The 23,884-nt window shown below is 38.3% G+C and overlaps 1 protein-coding gene across 6 annotated transcripts in view; it reads left to right on the forward strand.

Annotated features, from left to right (window-relative positions):
* Positions 1-23,884, forward strand: part of aff4 (AF4/FMR2 family, member 4) — a 116,077-nt gene that overhangs the window by 23,274 nt on the left and 68,919 nt on the right. For 3 of the 6 annotated variants that reach the window (XM_059990540.1, XM_059990544.1, XM_059990542.1), the window contains exons 2-8: positions 2,863-2,958; positions 7,210-7,339; positions 12,974-13,804; positions 20,036-20,080; positions 21,238-21,324; positions 22,306-22,342; positions 23,745-23,796. In XM_059990540.1, the coding sequence (XP_059846523.1) occupies positions 7,214-7,339; positions 12,974-13,804; positions 20,036-20,080; positions 21,238-21,324; positions 22,306-22,342; positions 23,745-23,796 (1,178 nt within the window). In that variant the 5' untranslated portion in view covers positions 2,863-2,958; positions 7,210-7,213. The remainder of the gene's footprint in view (positions 1-2,862; positions 2,959-7,209; positions 7,340-12,973; positions 13,805-20,035; positions 20,081-21,237; positions 21,325-22,305; positions 22,343-23,744; positions 23,797-23,884) is intronic. The other 3 variants (XM_059990545.1, XM_059990546.1, XM_059990541.1) reach the window with 2 other exon arrangements.

Genomic DNA, 23,884 nt, shown 5'->3' on the forward strand with positions numbered 1-23,884 from the left:
GTTCATACTATATAGCTAATGGCATCTGCAAATTGTATTATCAAATTCATAGTCCTGTTCTAATATCATAAGATGTGCAGAATTAAGCCATTCAGCCCATTGAGTCTGTTTGCCTTTCGATCATAGCTGATATATTATTCTCTCTCAATCCTGTTCTCCTACCTTCTCCATGTAACCCTTGACACCTTACTAATCAACAACTTATCAACCTCTGTTTTAAATATACCCAATAACTTTGCCTCCACAGCAGTCTGTGGCAATGAATTCCATAGATTCACCATTTATTGCTGAAGTAATTTCTCCTCATCTCTGTTCTAAAGGGATGCCCTTTTACTGAGGTTTTGCTTTCTGGATCTGGACTTTCCCACTACTGCAAATACCTCTCCACATCCACTATATATAGGCCTTTCAATATTCTGTAGATTTTAATGAGATCCCCCATCTCCATCCTTCTGGGCTCCAGTGAGTAAAGAGCTTCACTCGTCATATTATAATTCTTTCATCCTTCAGTTCATTTTCGTGAACATCCTCTGGACCATCTCTGATGTGAGCATATCCTCTGTTGGATGTGGCCCAAAGCTACTCATAATACTTCAAATGTGGTCTGCTCAATGCCTTATAAAACCATAGCATTGCATAAATGCTTTTATTGTTATGTCACAGTGGCGTAGTGGTTAGCGCAAAATGATAAAAGCTCGGGGCACCTGAGTTCAGAGTTCAGTTCCATCTGAGAAATCTGTATGTATGTCATTCCTGTAGAATACATGGGCTTTCCCTGGGTCCTCTGTTTCCTCACACAGTCCAAAGACATGCTGATTAGTAGGTTAAATTTGCCATTATAAATTGTCCCATGATTAGGCTAGGGTTATATCGGAGTTCGTTGGTGTAGCTCGAAGGGCTGCGCTGTATTCTGCGCTGTATCTCAGTAGATACATTTTCCACTCCTATTTGATTTATAATATTCTGTAAGATGCTCTCCTGGCCTCTGGAAAAGCCTGGCTTCCTCTTGCACTTGTAATTTCCGTAAGTACAATGAAACCAGTGGTAGTTACGTACCATCCACTCAGTTATTCTATTCCACTCCAATATTTATAGTGTCATATCATGTTTTCTTTGGCATTGACTGTCAGTTTTGAGAATGGTCCATTTTTTTCAGAGCATAAAAAACACCTGGAAATTAAGATTATGTATGTAGCATGGAAATGTGACATTAAGTTGATCTCTACTTTTTCTAATAGTTAATGTTAGAAAATATTAGGACAAATATGTGGGACATTAAGCTTAGCTGATAATTGACCTGTTGGAATCTGGTCACTAATGTAGTATGACATGATCACCGGGTCTGAGACCATTCTCATTGTCTGGCTAATATTTAGCTCTTAGTCCTCAGATATGTGATATAGAAAGATATATTTTCAAATAAATGAGTATGAAGTTTCACTGACGTAACCTCCCCGATGTTAAAACAGTTTATGAACATATACTCTCTGAACCTTTAATGTTGCACCTTATAGCGTATGTTGGGTATCAATTCTTCATTATCAAAAATGGATGACTTAATATTTCTTGTTTAGTGGCCATGTGCTTAGCAAATTCCTGACTTTCCTCTGTCAGTTGATTTAATGTTTCCTGCAGATTTTGAGGTTATGTCATATTTATCCAAATATGTATGCACTACTAACATTGTCATGCATTTATCTTGCTTTTGTTTTCTGCCTTGAGTCAATGTTCATAATTTGCAGGGATTCTTGATACTTTTGAAAGATCATTTGCACATTAATACACTAGCTTCATTAGCCTCTGCCATTTAAGCACTTTTAAAATGCAATTCTTTTAGTAGTTGGTGACCGTTTTTGGATGTCTTACAGTTTTCGTATGCTATATTAAAGCAAGGCTTTCATTTTGCTATTCCCAGAATCTGCATACCTGAAGGAAATTGTGGCTCATTTTGTCCTTGTATACCATTTGGATTTCATTATGCTGAAGAGAAAGTTCCTCAAACTCTCTGCTCTCTTATTGATCATGAAGTTTCATGCTTTGGCACATCACTAAAGAATCTAAATAATGAGATGAAATATCAATCCTTAGTTGAGAACTTCGGAACTTTTCTCCTTCTTTTGATACTTTAGTCTGTCCTAGTCAGACTAGGTAGTGTAGTTTATCTGTTCATTTGGCATTTTAGCTGAAGAACTGGTGACTTTACAAAACTGCCTCATCAATTCAGTATTGCTGCAGTAAGGCAAAAGTATAAACTTTATTAAAATGTGCAGAGCCATTTTAACTATTGCATTCCAAATTGTTTTCATTAATTTTCAAATGATACTTTAGCAGTTATTTCTGTGGATGATCATTCATTGTCCAACTTGTATGGTGATACTTTAGAGTGGAATGTGGAAGGTAGTTACCACCATGGCAATCGAGCGCAAAATCTAAACTAGATAGGATGGAATTATCAAGCAAGTAGAAATCACTAAATCTGATGAAATAATATACTTAGTTCAGGACGTTGTGAAAAGCACATGAATGCAATGAGAGTCCTTATGACAAAAGCCTTGAGTTATTGTCTGCTTTGCAGATGTTGCTAGATTGCTACCTGATTAGCAACCTTGGGAAGCACAGTATATTCTGGCCTAAAAGCTGTACATATTGTTCACCAACTGGGTGGAGGAAGCTTCATTAAGGCATTGAAAATTTGTTTTGAAATTTGAGATGGGTGAAGTTGCAAGATAATGACTTTAAATATGTTGAATTCTAACGTTCCTTTGTCATCTTCAGAATACTTTTCTCTGGTTTTACTATAGTTTCATGAAAGGGATGCCCCAGTTGTAGCTGTTGTGTAACTGGGTTTCTTATTTCTTTAAGACTGCAGAAGAAAATTCCTTTTTGGTTAGAAGAGATGTGACGGGAGGGTGGCTTTCAGATCACTGAATCCTTTTACGATTGCTTCACACACACTGAGTAAGTATATACTGAAGCCTTTTACGATTGCTTCGCACATTGGGTTAGTGCAGGTAACATGATTGAGATGGGATGCAAGGACCTGACTCTAAGCTGTATAATAATCTGCTTCCTTTTCCTTTGAGTTTCCATTTATGATCAAAATCTTACCTTTTACTAAAATGATCGCTGAAAATGTCACAAAAATATTAATTGCCTGTTGAGGACATCTTATGCCTCACAAAAGCAGCATTCATCATTAAAGCTCTCACCATCTGGGATATGCCCTGTTTGAGTTACTGCCATGGAGGGAGGCACAGGAGCCTGAAGACCCACAGTCAATGTTTTAAGAACAGCTTCTTCCCCTCTGTCATCAGATCTGTGGGTCATGAGTACCACCTTATGATGTCTTTTGCATTAACTGTTTTTGTAATTTATAATTACTTTGCCTTGCTTCAAAACAACAAATGTCTCCACATATATCAGTGATAATAAATCTGATTCTGAAAATCCTTGCACTTCGTGGAATTATTTTGTGAACTAAGAGTAGGTGGATTCTGGAAATGCAGATTTTTACAAAACAGAAAGTAAACATAAATCATAAGATGTATTTTTAAGATGCAGAGAATTTTTACTGACATTTCTAGGATTGATAATGTTAATTTTATGTGGGGTACTAGCATATTTATTGTGGCCATTTTGTTAAGTTGCTCATTAATGCAAACATCTAATCAGCCAATCGTGGCAATACTTAAATGCATAAAAACATGCAGATATGGTCAAGGGGTTCAGTTGCTGTTCAGACCAAACATCAGAATGGGGAATCAACACGTACAAGTAAGCTGGATGAACTCAGCAGGTCGGGCAGCATCCGTTGAAACGAACAGTCAACGTTTTGAGCCGAGTGATATAAGAGACTGACCGTGGAGTGATTGTTGGTGCCATACGGGGCAAACTACTGATCTCTTGGGATTTTCACGCACAGTAGTCTCTATAGAGTAAACAAAAACATCCAGTGAGTAGTAGTTCTGTGGGTGAAAATGCATTGTTAGTGAGAGGTCAGTAGAATGGCCAGATTGGTTCAAACTGACAAAAGTTAACAGTAACTCTATTAACCACTCATTACAAAAAGTGGTGTGCAAAAGAGCATCTCTGAAAGCACAGCATGTCATGCCACGAAGTGGATGGGCTACAGCAGCAGAAGACCATACCAGTTTTCACTTCTGTACCTCTTCTCACTACTACAAAAGAACTTGGGTCCAACACCACCCGGTTCAGGAACACTTATTACTCTACAACCATCAGGCTCCTGAATGAACTAGTGACAACTTCATTCATCACTATTCTGAACTGATTCTACGACCTATAGACTCACTTTCAAGTATTCTTTACAACTAATGTTTTTAGTTTTTTTTGCAGTTTGTCGTCTTTTGTATATTGGCTGTGCCACCTTGTACTCCTTCCCTTCACTCCTTTTTCAGACTTCTACCCTGTTCCTGTCCACTCCTGATGAAAGGTTTTGGCCCGAAACATCGACTGTTTATTCCACCCCATATTTGTTGAGTTCTTCCAGAATTTTGCATGTTTGTCAGTCTTTGTTTATGTAGTTTTTTTTTCATAAAATTGTATTTTTTCTCTCTATAAATGCCTGCAAAAAATCCAAGTAGTATATGGTAGCATACACATACTTTAATAAATCTACTTTGAATGCTAATATTAGTATTTTCTCAATTTCTTGTTAAAGGGATGTGCTAAAATCCTGAAACACTTGTTGACTTTTATTTTCTCAAAATATTCAGTCTTGTTAGTTGTAAAATTATTCAATCTGCCCCAGGTTAGTCTGCATCTTTCTCAGTGGCATTTTGTACTATACGTTAGATCTTTTTACAATAATTAGTCCATCACACATAGGCTGACTTGTCTATGAATACTTGTCCTTTCTAAAAAAAAAAGTTAAAAATGTAGCTGTTTTTCAATTGTATGGTACTAAATCTGCAGTTGGTGGATTGAGAAATAATGTTTAGATTCTCAGCACTCTCCTCTCTTAACAATCTGGGATATACTTTGGGACTACTCTTAAACAACAAAAACTAACAGAAATTTGCTGGATTTCCTTCATTTATTTGGATACTTTGACGCTTAATTGGAGCAGAAGACTGTTGTCAAACAACTTCTATCTAGTGTAGTTATGTGCACGTGTAGCCATTTAGACACTACACCATGGTTAGAGCAAACAGTTTTTAAATAGCGCTAGGTGCATGTATTTGTATTCAAAATACAGTGATTTCTAACATTGAAGTTGGCAAAAATATAACCAGTAGGACAATTCTGAACTATTTTACTCACCGGATCCAAGCATTCAGGCTGGAGATGCCAGAAATGCCCGGGAGTGAAATTGAAACGATTTCACTACTTCAAGTTAAGAACTATGAAGGAGTTGAAGGAATCAACACTCATCTTGAATGTTGCAATGAAAATGAAGATTTAGAGGATGCAACTGTGTTTTATTTTAACTAGCATCATTGCTGCCATCAGACACTACATCATGCTTGGAACAAACAGTTTTTAAATAGCGTCTGTTGCGTAAGCTTCTGTTACGTTATTCATTTGGGTCGATCTACACCAAATTGAAAGGCAATGATTTTTGATGCTACTTGTTGGAAGAAGGCAATGAAGGTAGTGCATTATCTACACTAATTTTGTTCATTTACAGTCAATCCAAAGAACTCAATGTATTCCTCTGATAATTATTAGGAGCTAATACAGTTTTATAGTATTATAGTAATGTCGGTAGTATTCTATTTTGCTCTGTATTTCATTTAAACGCAATTTGTTACTCAGTTAAATGGTAGTTTGTCTTTTTTAAATACCTTTTCAACTATTTCCATGAAATTTTGGCCAATTGGGGCAACTGCTTAATTAGGCCAAAATGTACTGGTCTTTATGTTTCCTAGTTATCCAGAATCCAATGTATTTGATCTCAGGTAATCAATGTAATCAATGTAAGATTACCTTAGGTAATCTTAGGTAGCCAATGGAGATGCTAGAAATTTTAAATAAAAGCATTGTTTTAGATTATTTGTGAATCATACTTTCATTAACCAGAGTTAACTCTTTCGCCATAGATACTATCTCGCATGCTGAATATTTCAAGTTTTACTCTTTATGGCAATTTATCTACTTTAAAGAGATACTATGTTTAATATTTCTCATGTTGATGCCTCCCAAGTTTTCACATTCTTCAAACAACACACACAAAATGCTGGTGGAACAGGCCAGGCAGCATCTATAAGGAGAAGCACTGTCGACATTCACAGTTTTCAGTTGTGTTGTGTACACAGATGCAGATTAGAGTAATGATTGCTCTACTGGATAAAGGTTGGAGTGGAGAAATGAATGCTATTGTCAATGTAGCATAGATGAGAGTTCTGCCCTCACTACTTCCCCCCTCCCCCTCCCCATCACCCCCTGCCCTCATAATAATATGGAACTAGATAATAAGTAATTCTTCTACATCCTCCTTTGGAATTGGAATTACTATCTGAAGAATTCCTATGCTCCATAACGGTTTCAAATGAAGGGCCAATTTAGTAGTTCAAGCATTCTAGAGTCTTGAATTAAGAGTTGAGTGCAGACAGAGCATACAGTTGCACACAGAAGCATTACTGTTGAAAGATTACACTTAAAACTTGGTCAATGCCCCTTTGCCAGTTTTAAAAAAAGCAGTAATGTGCTTTTATTATTTTTAAATGTCTCAAACAGAAAAAGGCAGTCAAAAACTTTATCGAAAAAAAGTGAATTAAATCTCTTAAGATTAAAGTTTGGCTACATTTTCAGAATTACACATATCTTTAATGACAAATGATAAACATTAGAGAGGAAATATATTTTCCCCTCTTGCTTAATAATTGCATTCTTCCAGTACCTGATTTATAAGGTGCAATATATGAGAGATCATTTATCCATTGTAAATTAAATGGAATCTCAATAGGGTATTCTTATTTCATCTGTATGTGATCAGGGGGTCATGGAATTATTTTCTTGATGGCTGTTACCTAGCATATTTCAGTTTGTGTTTAAATAGGGAAGGAAAAGCTTGATTTAAAGCAAGTTGTTTCCAAATGTGTATTGATGATTAAGTTTTTTTTAATGTATGCATTTATGTAGCATTTGGTGAACATACCAAATTCAAGAGTTGAAGGTTGTAAGATGTAATTCATGTGCCATCTACATTTGTGTGAAAGGAGACCTAGCTCTTTTTTTTCTTTTCAGCAACATGAACCGAGAAGATAGAAATGTACTACGAATGAAAGAACGAGAGCGGAGAAATCAAGGAATTCAGCAGAATGAAGAGACTTTCTCTGGAAATTCCCCTCTCTTTGCTGAGCCGTATAAAGTACAGGTACAGTAAATATGGGTGAGCAAAGCTAATAATTATCCTTAAATAGAAACATAGAAACATAGAAAATAGGTGCAGGAGTAGGCCATTTGGCCCTTTGAGCCTGCACCGCCATTCAGTATGATCATGGCTGATCATCCAACTCAGAACCCTGTACCTGCTTTCTCTCTATACCCCCGATCCCTTAAGCCACAAGGGCCATATCTAACTTCCTCTTAAATATAGCCAATGAACCGGCCTCAACTGTTTCCTGTGGCAGAGAATTCCACAGATTCACCACTCTCTGTGTGAAGAAGTTTTTCCTCGTCTCAGTCCTAAAAGGCTTCCCCTTTATCCTTAAACTGTGACCCCTCGTTCTGGACTTCCCCAACATCAGAAACAATCTTCCTGCATCTAGCCTGTCCAATCCCTTTAGAATTTTATACGTTCCAATAAGATTCCCCCTTCAATCTTCCAAATTCCAGCGAGTATAACCCTAGTCAATCCAGTCTTTCTTCATATGAAAGTCCTGCCATCCCAGGAACCTTATCTGTACCTCCCTCTATGGCAAGAATGTCTTTCCTCAGATTAGGGGACCAAAACTGCACACAATATTCTAGGTGCGGTCTCACCAAGGCCTTGTACAACTGCAGTAGAACCTTCCTGCACCTGTACTCAAATCTTTTTGCTATGAATGCCAACATACCATTTGCCTTTTTCACCACCTGCTGTACCTGCATGCCCACCTTCAATGACTGGTGTACAATGACAGCCAGGTCTCGTTGCATCTCCCCTTTTCCTAATCGGCCACGGTTCAGATAATAATCTGTTTTCCTGTTCTTGCGACCGAAGTGGATAACCTCACATTTATCCACATTAAATTGCATCTGCCATGAATTTGCCCACTCATCTAACCTATCCAAATCACCCTGCATCCCCTTAGCATCCTCCTCACAGCTAACACTGCCGCCCAGCTTCATGTCATCCGCAAACTACTAGTTACATCTTCAAAAAATTCTGTAAGATTCGTCAGACATGATTTTCCTTTCACAAATCCATGCTGACTTTGTCCGATGATTTCACCTCTTTCCAAATGTGCTGTTATCACATCTTTGATAACCGACTCTAGCATTTTCCCCACCACAGATGTCAGACTAACTGGTCTATAATTCCCCGGTTTCTCTCTCACTCTTTTTTTAAAAAGTGGGGTTACATTAGCCACCCTTCAATCCTTAGGAACTAATCCAGAATCTAAGGAGTTCTGAAAAATTATCACTAATGCATCCACTATTTCTTGGACTACTTCCTTAAGCACTCTGGGATGCAGACCATCTGGCCTTGGGGATTTATCTGTCTTTAATCCCTTCAATTTACCTAATACCACTTCCCTACTAACATGTATTTCCTTCAGTTCCTCCATCTCACTAGACCCTCGGTCCCTTACTATTTCCGGAAGATTATTTATGTCCTCCTCAGTGAAGACAGAACCAAAGTCGTTATTCAATTGGTCTGCCATGTCTTTGTTCCCTATGATCAATTCACCTTTTTCTGACTGTAAAGGACCTATATTTGTCTTGACCAATCTTTTTCTTTTCACATATCTATAAAAGCTTTTATAGTCAGTTTTTATGTTCCCTGCCAGCTTTCTGTCATAATCTTTTTTCCCTTTCCTAATTAAGCCCTTTGTCCTCCTCTGCAGGTCTCTGAATTTCTCCCAGTCCTCAGGTGTGCCGCTTTTTTGCTAATTTATATGTTTCTTCTTTAGACTTGATACTATCCCTAATTTCCCTTGTCAGCCACAGGTGCACTACCTTCCCTGGTTTATTCTTTTGCCAAACTGGGATGAACAATTGTAGTTCATCCGTGCGATCTTTAAATGCTTGCCATTGCATATCCACCGTCAACCCTTTAAGTATCATTTGCCAGTCTGTCTTAGCTAATTCACGTCTCATACCTTCAAAGTTACCCTTCTTTAAGTTCAGAACCTTTGTTTCTGAATTAACTATGTCACTCTCCATCTTAATGAAGAATTCCACCATATTATTGTCACTCTTACCCAAGGGGCTTCGCACGACAGGATTGCTAACTAACCCTTCCTCATTGCTCAATACCCAATCTAGAATGGCCTGCTCTCTAGTTGGTTCCTCGACATGTTGGTTCAGAAAACCATCCCACATACATTCCAAGAAATCCTCTTCCTCAGCACCCTTACTAATCTGGTTCACCCAATCTATATGTAGATTGAAGTCACCCATCCTAATTTCCTGTTTAATGCCATCCCCAACCTCACTACTACTGTTAGGTGGCCTGTACACAACTCCCACCAGCGTTTTCTGCCACCTAGTGTTATGCAGCTCTACCCATATCAATTCCACATCCTCCAGGCTAATGTCCTTCCTTTCTATTGCGTTAATCTCCTCTCTAACCAGCAATGCTGCCCCACCTCCTTTTCTTTCCTGTCTATCCCTCCTGAATATTGAATATCCCTGGATGTTGAACTCCCATCCTTGGTCACCCTGGAGCCATGTCTCTGTGATCCCAACTATATCATATTTATTAATAACTATCTGCACATTCAATTCATCCACCTTGTTACGAATGCTCCTCGCATTGACACACAAAGCCTTCAGGCTTGATTTTACAACACTCTTAGCCCTTATACAATTATGTTGAAAAGTGGCTCTTTTTGCTTTTTGTCCTGGATTTGCCTGCCTGCCACTTTTACTTTTCACCTTACTACTTTTTGCTTCTACCCTCATTTTACACCCCTCTGTCTCTCTGCACTTGTTCCCATCCCCCTGCCACATTAGTTTAAAGCCTCCTGAACAGCAGTAGCAAACACTCTCCCTAGGACATTGGTTCCAGTCCAGTCCAGGTGCAGACCGTCCTGTTTATACCGGTCCCACCTCCCCCAGAACTGGTTCCAATGCCCCAGAAATTTGAATCCTTCCCCCTTGCACCATTTTTCAAGCCACATATTCAACTGAAGTATCCTCCTATTTCTACTCTGACTAGCACGTGGCACTGGTAGTAATCCAGAGATTATTACCTTTGTGGTCCTACTTTTTAGTTTATCTCCTAACTCCCTAAATTCACCTTGTAGGACCTCATCCCGTTTTTTACCTATATCGTTTAGTGACGGTAAGATGCAAGGTGACTTGCCCTTTGTGATCCTATATTGATAATTATTGATGACAAAACACATTTTGTAGTCCACCTGGTCAGAAATTACCAGTTATTGATAGACATAGAAAGGTTTCTGATACAGCTGCTGAAAATGCACTAAGTTTGTGAAGCTTTTAGACCCTTCAAGGTGCATAACGTACAGCGGTTCACATTGAAGTTTGATGTTTGAAGTTAAATCAACTTTAGTGATTTACGCGTATTCTGGAATCCACAGGCATCGGAAGTTGAAATCTTCTTGCTAGTGAGAATCTTGTTAGGCTTTCATCAAATCTTTTTCAGCTATATTTTTATGTTTGTCAGTAACGTGTTTCAGGAAAGATTTTTTTACTCTGCATCTAATAACCCAGATGTACTGATAATGCCAAGGGCTTTGACCATCTCATTCAGCATCTTTTCAGTCATCAATATATCTATAGGTTCAAATTGTTTTCTTTAGAGAGGTTGTCTCAATCAATCCTGAAACTGAAAGCAATTGCTGATTTTGTTTTAAACTCTGCAGTGTCTTATAATAAACTCTAATCCCAAAACCATTAGGTGCAACTTTTTAAGGGAAGAAAAATTGAAATTGAAATTTTCATAAAAATGGAAGTCCTAAGGTTCTTGAGAAGGCGTCCTCCAGTGTTGGGCAACTAGTGTGTTCCATGATAGAACACCAGTGTCCTGCATTTTCTTAGCAGTTACATTGCAAATGATGGTGTAGTTTCATCAATTTCATTAATTTCAGAGAAAAGAAATGGCTTATAGAATGAAAAATTCATTTTGAAATCAGTTGTATTAAATAGAGTTAATTTAATTTTCTTGGATGAATGTCCATTAAAGGATGCAGGTAGAAGATGAGATCCACAAATTCGCAGTCTTATTGATTCAATAGCCAGGGCATAATTGTAGTGGAAGTAGAATTAAGCGTTCATAAATTAAAAAGTATATGTTAAATAGTTAGTTTGCTCTATACAGTGCAAAAGACCGGTTTGCACATAGAAGTGTGCATTTCAGTAAACCAAATTTTGTACAAATTCGACTGACGCTTAAATCAATCGATTATTTTGCAAAATGTTCCTAACTTTCCTATTGTAATTTCTAACAGAAAAAGATTCTTTTTGAGGAGCTACAATTGTCAGGAATTTCATTTTATAAGGGTTTTAAGTCATTACTTTGTCCTGTTGCCATGGATATGAGGGGTGTTAAAGGGGAGCTTCTGGTGTTTGCTGAAGGAGTTCAAAGATGGCTAATCAGGCATCTTGGGGAATTTCAGACATTTTAGTGGGCATGTTTGCTTTCTGAGCAGAGTTAGTTCGATATTCCATTATGTTTGCATACTTTATATGCTCTTGCAATTTGATTTTGTATTTAAATTGTATTGTAAACTATATGAGTGCTCTTACACTGTTAATTCTAACTGCATCTCATAATATAGTTCTGTATTTATGGTGTTAAAAGCCATGCTGTCCAATTGTGATTTATTGTATTTGAGTCGTCATCTGTAAATATGACAGCTTTATTTGAAATGCAGAATGTAAGTATTCATGCCTTCTGCTCTCCTTATTCGTGCTCATAGAGCACTATAGCCAAGGAACAGACCCTGCAGCCCATCTATTCTGTGCCAAACTATTACTCTGTCAAGCCTCATTGCCTCACATCTGGACCAGAACTCCCCATACCTCTTCCATCCATGTACTTACCCAAACTTCCCTCAAATGTTGCAGTGGAACCTGCATCCGCCACCTCCACTGGCAGCTTGTTCCCCACTCGCACCACACCTGAGTGAAGAAATCCCCTTCAGTATTTCACCTTTCACACTTAACCTATGACCTTCACTTCTGCTCTCACACAACCTCTGTGGAAAAAGCCTATTTACATTAACTCTGAACAACCCCTCATAATTTTATATACCCCGATCATATCTCCTACATTCAAGGGAATGAAGTACTAACCTATTCAACTTTTCCCTATAACGTAGGTCCTCAAGTACCAGCACCGTCTTTGTAAATTTTCTTTGTGCTCTTTCACTCTTATTGATATCTTTCCTGTAGGTTTTTGAACAAAACTGCAGACTTCAACTTCAACATAATCTCCCAACTCCTGCACTCAGTGCTTTGATTTATGAAGGCCAATTTGCCATAAAATTCTTCTTAAGACATTATTTACTTGTGACACCAGTTTCAAGGAATTATGGATCTGTATGCCCAGAGCCCACTGTTCTACGGCAGTCTTCATTGCCCTTCTCTACACAGTGTAAGTCTTACCCTGGTTTGTTTTCCCAAACTGAAACACCTCACATTTACTGCATTAAATTCCATCAGCCACTTTTCTACCCATTTTTCCAGATAGTCCAGACCCCGCTGCAAACTTGATGGCCTTTCTTGCCCTCGATCTTGGTGTCATGGTGTCATCTGCAAGTTTTCTGATAATTATTGGTGATTAATTATTATTGTTACTCTCACAGTTGGCTAAAACGTTTTTTAATCAAAACAGGGGAGAACAGAAGATAAACTTTCCAGCAGAATCCAGAGCATGTTGGGAAATTATGATGAAATGAAAGACTTCATAGGAGACAGGTCTCTTCAAAAATTCAATGACATACCCAAAGGGACAGTTGCATCAACTACAGATGAGAAATCTGATCAAGCTTTCTTTGCTGAGCAAAGACACAGTGCATCTCACCAAAGCAGTAAATGGACTCCAGTGGGTCCGGCAGCCTCTGCTCCTAGTACTTCATCACAGTCACAAAAGAGATCAAATTCAGGCCTGCAGAGTAGCCATGGCAGTAGCCAAAGACATGGTGGTAGCAGCAGCAGTACTGGGAGTGGCAGTAGCCAGAGACATGATCGTGATTCATACAGTAGCAATCGTAAGAGAAGTGGGCAGCATGGATCTGAACATTCAAAGTCCCATTCAGTCAGTCCAGCAAAGCCACCTGCAGTTTCTTCGTCTTTAAGTTCAAATCTATCCAGATCTCTAGGAAGCGACCACCATAGTAAAGAGCGCCATCGGTCCAAATCTCCCCGTGATCTGGATGCTACCTGGGATTCTCCATCACGTGTTCATACCTTTTCTGCTAGTGGGCAGCATACTTCTCAATCTTTCACTCCTGCATTGATGTCCAAACCCAGTTCCATGTTACAGAAGCCCACTGCATATGTAAGGCCAATGGATGGACAGGATCAAGCGCCTAATGAATCAGTAGAACCGAAGATACCTTCTGAGCATTATAGTAGCCAGTCTCATGGTAGCAGTCTGGCAGAAATGAAGTCTGGCAACAAAGTACTACTTTCGAAACTAAAAATTCCATCTCAACCAGTGGAGGTAAGCATGCTTTCTAAATGTTTGATCCTGCTGATTTAAAAAAATATTACTGTTGAATGTTTAAATTTTATGTAATTGTCCGTTGCTTTAAGTGACATCTTGTAGTAGAATGAAGGTTAAATGATTTGTGTTCATTACAAAATTTAAATGTTATTGGTGTACCAAATAGATTTCATAGCTTATTTAAAATAGAAATTGAAATTTTGGTGATGTACCAGTTCCTTAAACTAACTCAAGCACATACAGTTTTACATCTAATAGATCTGTAAGGAGATTTAAATGCTTGAACAGCACTTAACTGAAGCATTTAGACTAAATACACTTATGATATCGCAGGTGATTAATCCTCATTAACTTCTTAGAGAAGTCAGAAGCAAAGACTTTCTGCCCTGAGTTTTGAGATTTTTTTTCTGTCTACCCAGTCTCTGGCAGTCAATTCTATTGTTTATGACAGCAAATCATCTTTTAGGGGTGCTTCTGCATTTGGGACCCTTTTTACATAGATAACTTAGCTTAATTCTCCATTTTGGATGGAGCAGTTTTTGGAGAGGTTTATTACCATTTCACTCTCATCTGATCTAGTTGTCAACTGTATATTAAGTAATTGTTCAGGACAGTTCTTACCAATGCTCAATAAAGTTTTCTGGTGTTGAGCATCCTTTCCAAATCTCAATTTACTCATGGCACACTTAACTTTCTTTTTTTTTTAAACGAAGTTGGGCAGTTTTAAAGTGTAGACAACACAATTCTAATCATTTACCATCTAATGATTTGGAAATCGTGATACTTCCGTGCATGTCTGATAAGATTATGTAGGTCTCACTGCCTTCCGCCCTTCTCACTCATGCCATTTCCGCACTTTCCTGCCCACTGGGACTTGAGTTCCTGCTCAGTTCTTCCATTCTCCCCTCTCCTCCTATCCTATTTCTTATACTTTCATTTCTCACTGGCTAAGGACCCAATTCCTGTACCATCTCTTCCCACCCTCCACCCTGTCCCACTTTCTGCTCATTGGAGCTTCCATTTAATCATACCTGGTTACAGAGTATTTCTCATACTAAGTAACATCTGTTTTTTTTAAGTCAAGTTGAAGTGCATGGTGATATTAATTGAAATGACATCTATTAATCCAGAAAGTTTGGCAGTCTGAGTTCTGAGTATGCTGGGTTATAAGGGTTTTACTGTACCTTGCATTTTCTAGCAGTGCCACATATTTGTAACAAAGTACATAAAGCTTAATCTTGAGCCACTGTATGACTCTTGATCAATAGCTTCAGTCAAGCTGTTAGTTTATCACATAGTAACCAATTAAATAACAGTATTTAAGTTTGAATACAATTTCCATTGATACTTACCCAGAGACAGAATTGTAGATGTGCATTAATCAAGAAACCCATTCCTTTGTATCCTGTTATGCAATCACTAAATTAAATAGGTCATTATTCTTTACATAGTTTTGCTTGAACTAATTCAAAATTGAATAGTTTGCCCCAGATTCAGCTATAATGTTTGCTGATTTGATTGCATGTCCACAACTATATGAAGTGAAATGGCTTCTTGTTTGTATACTACAAAGCTACTGCTGATTGGCACAATATTTATTATCATTACAAATTATTTCTAGTCTTTTCTGTTTTTCCACGATATCCTGAAGTGGGAAGGTGATCAGCCAGAGATTGTGGTACATACTGGTACAGAAGACATAGGTAGGAAAAGGGAGGAGGTCCAGAAAACAGAATACAGGGAGTTAGAAAAGAAGCTAAGAAGCAGGAATATGAGAGCAGTAATCTTGAGGTTACTGCCTGTGCCATGCAACAGTGAGTATAGGAATAGAGTGAGGTGGAGGATAAACGTGTGGCTGAGAGATTGGAGCAGGGGGCAGGGGTTCAGATTTCTGGATCATTGGGACTTCTTTTGGGGCAGGTGTGACCTGTACAGTAAGGATGGTTGCGCTTGAATCCGAGAGGGACCAATATCCTGGTGGGGAGGTTTGCTAAGGCTATTGGGGAAGAGTTTAACCTAGAATTGATGGGGGGTAGGAACCAAACTGAAGAGATGGAGGGAAAGGGCGGTTGGCTCACAAATAGAGAAAGCTTGTAGGCAGCATGAGAGGGAGGATAGGCAGGTGATAGAGAAGAGATGCGCTCAGACTGATGGTTTGAGATAGTCTGTTTTAATGTGAGGAGTACCATGAACAAAGCGAATGAGCTTAGAGCATAGATCAGTACTTGGAGCTATGATGTTGTGGCCATTACAGATACTTGGATGGCTCAGGGACAGGAATGGCTACTTAAAGTGCCAGGCTTTAGATGTTTCAGAAAGGACAAGGAGAGAGGCAAAGGAGGTGGGGGCATGGTATTGCTGATCAGTAATAGTGTCAGGGCTGCAGAAAAGGAGGAAGTCATGGAGGGATTGTCTACTGAGTTGTTTACTCGGTGGAAGCTAGAAACAGGAAGGGGTCAATAACTCTACTGGGTGTTTTTTTTTAATAGACTACCCAATAGTAACAGGAAAATCGAGGCGCAGATAGGAAGGCAGATTCTGAAAAGATGTAATAATAACAGGGTTGGCGTGGTGGGAAATATTAATTTCCCAAATATTGATTGGCATCTCCCTAGAGCAAGGGGTTTAGATGGGGTGGGGTTTGTTAGGTATGTTCAGGAAGGTTTCCTGACACAATATGTAGATAAACCTACAAGAGGAGAGGCTGTACTTGATCTGGTATTGGGAAGTGAACCTGGTCAAGTGTCAGATCTCTCAATGGGAGAGCATTTTGGAGATGGTGATCACAATTCTATCTCCTTTACCATAGCATTACAGAGGGATAGGAACAGACAAGTTAGGAAAGCGTTTAATTGGAGTAAGGGAAAGTATGAAGCTATCAGGCAGGAACTTGGAAGCATAAATTGGGAACAGATGTTATCAGTGAAGTGTACAGCAGAAATGTGGCAAATCTTCAGGGGATAATTGCATGGCATTCTGCATAGCTCCGATCCAATGAGACTGGGACAAGGAACCATGGTGTACAACGGCTGTAGAAAATCAAGTCAAGAAGAAAAGAAAAGCTTACAAAAGGTTCAAAAAACTAGGTTATGGTGGAGATCTAGAAGATTATAAGGCTAGCAGAAAGGAGTTTAAGAATGAAATTAGGAGAGCCAGAAGGGGCCATGAGAAGGCCTTGGCAGACAGGATTAAGGAAAACCCCAAGGCATTCTACAAGTATGTGAGGAGCAAGAGGATAAGATGTGAGAGAATAGGATCAATCAAGTGTGACAGAGGAGAAGTGTGTATGGAACTGGAGGAGTTAACAGAGATACTTAATGAATACTTTGCTTCATATTCACTATGGGGAAAAAAAACTTTTACGATTGTGAGGATGACTTGCAGCTGACTGAAAAGCTTGAGGATATAGACATTAAGAAAGAGAATGTGCTGGAGCTTTTGGAAAGCATCAAGTTGGATAAGTCACCAGTATTGGATGAGACATACCGCAGGCTACTGTGGGAGGCGAGGGAGAAGATTGCTGAGCCTCCGGCAATGATCTTTGCATTATCAGTGAGGACGGGAGAGGTTCCAGAGGATTGGAGGGTTGCGGATGTTGTTCCTTTATTCAAGAAAGGGAGTAGAGATAGCCCAGGAAATTATAGAGCAGTGAGTCTTACTTCAGTTGTTGGTAAGTTGATGGCGAACGTCCTGAGTGGCAGGATTTATGAACATTTGGAGAGACATAATATGATTAGGAATAGTCAGCATGGCTTTGTCAAAGGCAGGTCATGCCTTACGAGCCTGATTGAATTTTTTGAGAATGTGACTAAACACGTTGAAGATAGAGCAGTGACTTCAGCAAGGCATTTGATAAGGTACCCCATGCAAGGCTTAATGAGAAAGTAAGGAGGCATGGGATCCAAGGGGACCTTGTTTTGTGGATCCAGAATTGGCTTACCCACAGAAGGCAAAGAGTGGTTGTAGACAGGTCATATTCTGCTTCTAGGTCGGTGACCAGTGGTGTGTCTCAGCGATCTGTTCTGGGTCCCTTTCTCTCTGTGATTTTTAATAAATGACCTGGATGAGGAAGAGGAGGGATGGGTTAGTAAATTTGCTGATGACACAAAGGTTGGGGTTGTTGTGGATAGTGTGGAGGGCTGTCAGAGGTTACAGCAGAACATCGATAGGATGCAAATCTGGACGGAGTTCAACCCAGATAAGTGTGAGGTGGTTCATTTTGGTAGTTCAAATATGATGGCAGAATGTAGTATTAATGGCAAGACTCTTGGCAGTGTGGAAGATAAGAGGGATCTTGGGGTCCGAGTCCACAGGACACTCAGAGCTGCTGTGCAGATTGACTCGGGTTAAGAAGGCATATGGTGCATTGGCTTTCATCAATCATGGGATTGAGTTCAAGAGCCGAGAGGTAATGTTGCAGCTGTATAGGACCATGGTCAGACCCCACTTGGAGTACTGTGCTCAGTTCTGGTTGCCTCATTACAGGAAGGATGTGGAAACCATAGAAAGGGTGCAGAGGAGATTTACAAGGATGTTACCTGGATTGGGGAGCATGCCTTATGAGAATACGTTGAGTGAACACTGACTTTTCTCCTTGGAGTGACGAAGGATGAGAGGTGACTTGATAGAAGTGTTTTAAGATGATAAGAGGCATTGATAGTGTGGATTGTCAGGGCTGAAATGGCTAATGCGAGAGGGCATAGTTTTAAGGTCCTTAGAAGTAGCTACAGAGGAGATGTCGGGGGTAAGATTTTAACAGAGTGAGTGGTGAGTGTGTGGAATGGGCTGCCGGTGACGGTGATAGAGATGGATACAGTAGGGTCTTTTAAGAGAATCTTGGATAGGTACACGAAGCTTAGAAAAATAGCAGGTGATGGGTAATGCTAGATAATTTCTAAAGTGAGTACGTATTCAGCACAGCATTGTGGGCCAAAGTGCCTGTGTTGTGCTGCAGGTTTTCTATGTTCTATGTTTACTGTTGTCCAAGTAAATTGGAGTATCTCTGCCCAGTCAGGAAAGACCCGTAGTACAGTCATCTATTTTTTTGTTTATTCCTGGTTCAGAATTTATTCAGGGCTCTTTGGAGCAACACTGAGTGAATGTGTAGAACAGCTGGTTCTTGTTAAGGCAGTTTGTGTTTTCCACTGAGTAATGTTGAATTATGTTTGGTGTTGTTAACAGCCATATTTGTTCCAGTCAATCAGTAATATCTTACTAAATTTTCAGCTTAATGCTCAACCAGGTTCAAAAGAAAAATATAAATATTTGAATAGGCTGTATACTTGGCCTTCCAGCATCCATGAGAAACGAGGGGTGATAGCTTCATGAGTACGCTGGTTTGTGAGAAACTCTCCAAAAAATACTATTTTGGCATATCCTTTTCAATAAATTGACCAACGATATCTAATCTTTTCATTCTTTTAAATGTTTCACCCAACATTGTATGAAGGCAGTCCATTATCTGCACTACGTGTCTGCCTGATTTTGCTCGTTTGGGTGCACTGAATGAATTCCTCCCATAACTATTAAGAACTAATACCGTGTTATAGTACTGTAGTACAATTGGTAGTGGTCTAATATGTCTGTATTTCATGTAATCTGTTACTCAGTTTGTCTCTTTGATACCTTTATAAACTATTTCCATAAAATGTCAGCTAATTTGGCCAGGTGCTTAATTAGCCCAAAATGTACTGGTCCCGATGTGTCCTAAATCACTGGAATCCACTAGATAATTATAAAAAAAATATTTTTCAGGATCTGTGTGTCAAGACTATCATTTACTGCTCATCACAATTTTGTTAAGGTTGTCATGAACTCCCTTGAATCATTCCAGCGAGGGAATTCCATTACTGCTTTGTGCATAGGACAATTTGAAATATTTTCAATTCAGATAATTTTGAAAACTTTAACTAGAAAGTGAAAGTTTTAAAAAACTGCAGATGCTGAAATCACCCCAGTGGGTCAACAGCAACTGAGGGCTATTGCACTTTGTGAGAAAATAAAGTTTTTCAGCTGAAATGTTCAGTCTTTATCCACAAATGCTGCTTCACCTGTGTGTTTCCAGTATTTTCTGTTTATTGTGGTTTGTTTCACCTTTTTTAAGGATGTAATCGTATTGGACCTAATTTAGTTTTGTTAATAATATTGTTAATGGTTTATTTGTAATGTTGGTGTATAACAGGAATGAAATGATCGGACAATCACTTTTCATTTTTTTTAACTTTTCAGTCTTCTGTCTCGGGAGATGCCAGCTGTGTGGATGAAATTTTGAAGGTATATTTCTGATTATGGGTAATAGTATTACTGTTTGGGCTATTTCCTTTCTATTCATACCTTTTCCAAAGTCATTTATTTGAGGGGCTGATATTGCCTGGGCGTAATTCTGGAAGTCTTCATGTATTTTGGCCACAGTTTTCTTTTCTCACCCTTTTCACTTCAGTGCATGTTGGTTGCTTACCTTATGGTTGATTGTAAGCAAGATCAACATCATGTTTTCAATTACTTTATAGGAAGGCCATATTTTCCTTTCATCAATAACTGAAGGAAATTATGTTTTTTTTCTACCTAATTAAACATACAGTATTAGTCAAATACAGCCATACAACCATAATGATGCTCAGTCAGAGCAGATGATGCATTTAATCTGTTGAGTTGCACTGAAGATGTAGCATGCACGAGTTCCAATTGTTCTGGCTCAAGATAATTGCATCCCTAGAAATATGGTTGCTAATCCTCACGAGATCTCCTACGAGAACACTTCAAAATTTCCCAAAATTGGGTGTTTTATTTCCTGATTTTGCTAAACAATTTTCGTGATTAAGTGCAGAGCAGTGTTTTAGTCAGTAGAATAAAAAGTAATCCGGAATGGGTGGGAAGAACTGAAAGTATTTGATAATTGTGATAGTATGTTTATGTTCTATCATAAATGTGCTGTGCCTCAATCCATATAGTACAAGTGCAGTTCAGTTTATTTGAGATTGTAGATCTAAAATGAAATGTGTTCAACTGTATGAAGTATTCTGAGTTTGTTGGTTGATCTCCTACGTGATCAAGTCAAAGGCCGAGAGTGATCTAAGGGGTAATTGATTTATTAGTTGATCATGCATTAATTAAGTCTTTTCAAGATTTTCTTTACAAACATTGGAACCACAATGCAAATTCATGTTGTAGGATAGCACCAACAACTCTCTTGTTGATAGTGGGGGTGGTAACTAGATTTTAATACATGTACCAGTTTTCAACATAAAAATGGCCAACAAGAATTTACAATGAAATATATGGTTGTAGAATTAAATACATATTTAAGTTCTAGAATACTTAATTTCTAACTGGTTTCATTTTAAATATTAACACAACTTAAAATAGCTTATTACTGTGGAAGCATCCAACATAGAGTAAAATTCTGACCCAGTGCATTCTGCGTGCTACAGGAAATGACTCACTCCTGGCCACCACCACTGACAGCGATTCATACACCATGCAAAGCTGAGCCATCAAAATTTCCATTTCCAACAAAGGTGGGTGTCTGCATTTACCTCTACAGAAATGGAATATTTGAATTTGGAATCAAAGGATTTAAGGAGAGAGGTTGTATGATGTAGCCAAGGAAAGAAGTCATGTAGATATGAACTTGTGATTGGAAGATGAAAGAGAAGAAATATCAAAAAATCAGTATGTTTCAAGCCATTACAGAGGAATTCACAATTGGCATTAACTTTGGTATATTTGTATCCTCTCTAGTGGGAAATATTTTGCATGCAGCCTGTCAGTATTTAATCTAACCATGCGGTCTTTCAAATTGAATGTGCTTAAATCAGACGTCGTGTAATTTTGAACAGCTCTTGATGGAAAATATTCATACCCAAGTTGAGGCACAATATGTCAACAGATTTAAATATTTGTACTAATACTTGACTGTAGAAAACATTAATTTTAAATATCGTTTGTATTCATTTATTTTTATACTTAAAATACATGGAGTGTAAAGGTAAATCAGTAATTAGCTTGAATGAATTCTGCTACTTTCCATCTTTAGAAGGTTGAAAAAATATTGTAGCTTAGAATTAACTGTGGTGTTTCTTCTCTCCATTTTTCTTTGTTTTCATGCTGCATCTGATCCTTTGTTTGACTGTTCTTTGGCTGTTCTTCCCTAACCACAAGATTCTTATCTGCATCAAAAGTTCATTTTAACTCTTAAGATTCAGGTTCTCTGACTAACAATCAATTAACAGATTTTGGTGAGTGGAAAGTTCATGTTGGTGAGTGTAGAAAATATCACTCACCTAGGTGGTGAGTAACCTTAAATTGTTGCTATGCCTCCAGAATTTGTACGAGTAAAATTGCAAAATGTGTATGAATTTGAAGGTAAAGTGCATTCTGAAAATTTACTAAGATTTCGATAGCCAGCAAATCAAGGAGTCGAAGAGGAGTTTGTTCCATTTCCAGTCCATTATTGTTGTGGTACATTTCATATTTTATATTGTCTTTTATTTTTTTAGGAATCTCAGCATGTTAACTACAGTGTACAAGGGCAGAGTAAGTATTTAAAGCTATTTACAATGAATTTCTTTCATGATGGGGTGTGACTTTCCTTTCAGTAGAAATTTATATCATCTGACTTACTCAGGTCAATGAAATAGGTGAAATTTCTTTTTATCTTACCTAAATGGGCATTGAACATGAATTTTAATTTTGTTTTTTTAAGAGAAGGTAGACAGTAATAATGTATTTGCTTTTTGCAACCACATATATCAGAAATAGACCTGTCATTACTGAACTACACAGAAACTCACCCTGCGTTTCTTCATTTTGAAGTAGATGCCTACATGTGAACAAAAAAAAAGTTGGTTCATAGTCATTAAGGAGATACATAAACAAGGAGTCGAGCAACTTTTGAAATTTTGTATGAAACATTGTTTTTTACCATAATGACGAAAGAATTAATGAAAAACCCATGGTAGTGAAAGTTGGAAGCAAATTCTTCTTGACTCTATTCTAAATCTCTTCAGCTGTGTTCACTTTGTGCACCACAATTTTAATATCACCATATAATTAGTCAAGTTTCTAAAATATCACTTTCCTTCCACAATAAAAGCCTGGGGGGAATACCAAATGTGTTGCTTTTTTCCCCACTTAAGATTACCAGCACCCCACCAATCCTGATTCCACAAATTCTCCTTTCTTGCTAAATCAGGTTGCATAATCTCTGTCCTATTACACTTCAAGTTGACTGTATTGATAGCTGTCACCTTCTTAATATAATCTCGTTAGGCAGCTTTTCAACAGCTAGGCAATTAGATCATGAACAGCGGCTACAAAGCAAGAGTCACTGGATAGTATCTGAATGACCATAAGATAAAGGAGCAGAAATAGGCTATTCACTCCAAGTCTGCTCTGCCATTCAATCCTAGCTGATTTACTTTCTCCCTCAACCCCATTCTCCTGCCTTCCCCCTATTACCATTCACACCCTTCCTGACCTCCACAGACATGACTTCAACAGATTCACCACCCACTGGTTAAGAACTTCCTCCTCATCTCTGTTCTAAATGAGCGTCCTTATATTCTAAGGATGTGTATTCTTTCTGGACTCCCGCTAATGCTAACATTCTCTTCACTCTATCTAGCCCTTTAAATATTCAGTAGGTTTCACTAAGATCACTTTCGTTATTCCTAAGTACAGTGACTACAGGCCCAGAGCCATCAAACGCTCCTTAGAAGTTAAATGAGAACTGTTTGAAGTGAAAAGTATCTTCAGAGTTTACTGATGCCATTTTTATTGTACTAGCATCAATTGAGCACAGATCATCCACTACCCAGGTGTACTTATTCTGATTAACGGAGGTTTTGTCTTACAAAATGTGTGCAAAGTTATTGCGCATAATAGGCCTAAAATTTTGGCCATTAAAAATATTTTAATAATGAGATTTTAATTGCAGAGAGGTACAATTCAACACCAAAGTCAACCTCCACTCATCCTCAAGCAAAATGGTAAGTAATTTTCATTTTGCTGTCCTTTGTAAAGTGCTTTCTGTATGCACATTGAAGCAATCATAAATCAGGTTTTCAAATTCAATGT

Source organism: Hypanus sabinus, chromosome 15 (genome assembly GCF_030144855.1).
Source record: "Hypanus sabinus isolate sHypSab1 chromosome 15, sHypSab1.hap1, whole genome shotgun sequence".
NCBI classification, from domain to species: domain Eukaryota; kingdom Metazoa; phylum Chordata; class Chondrichthyes; order Myliobatiformes; family Dasyatidae; genus Hypanus; species Hypanus sabinus.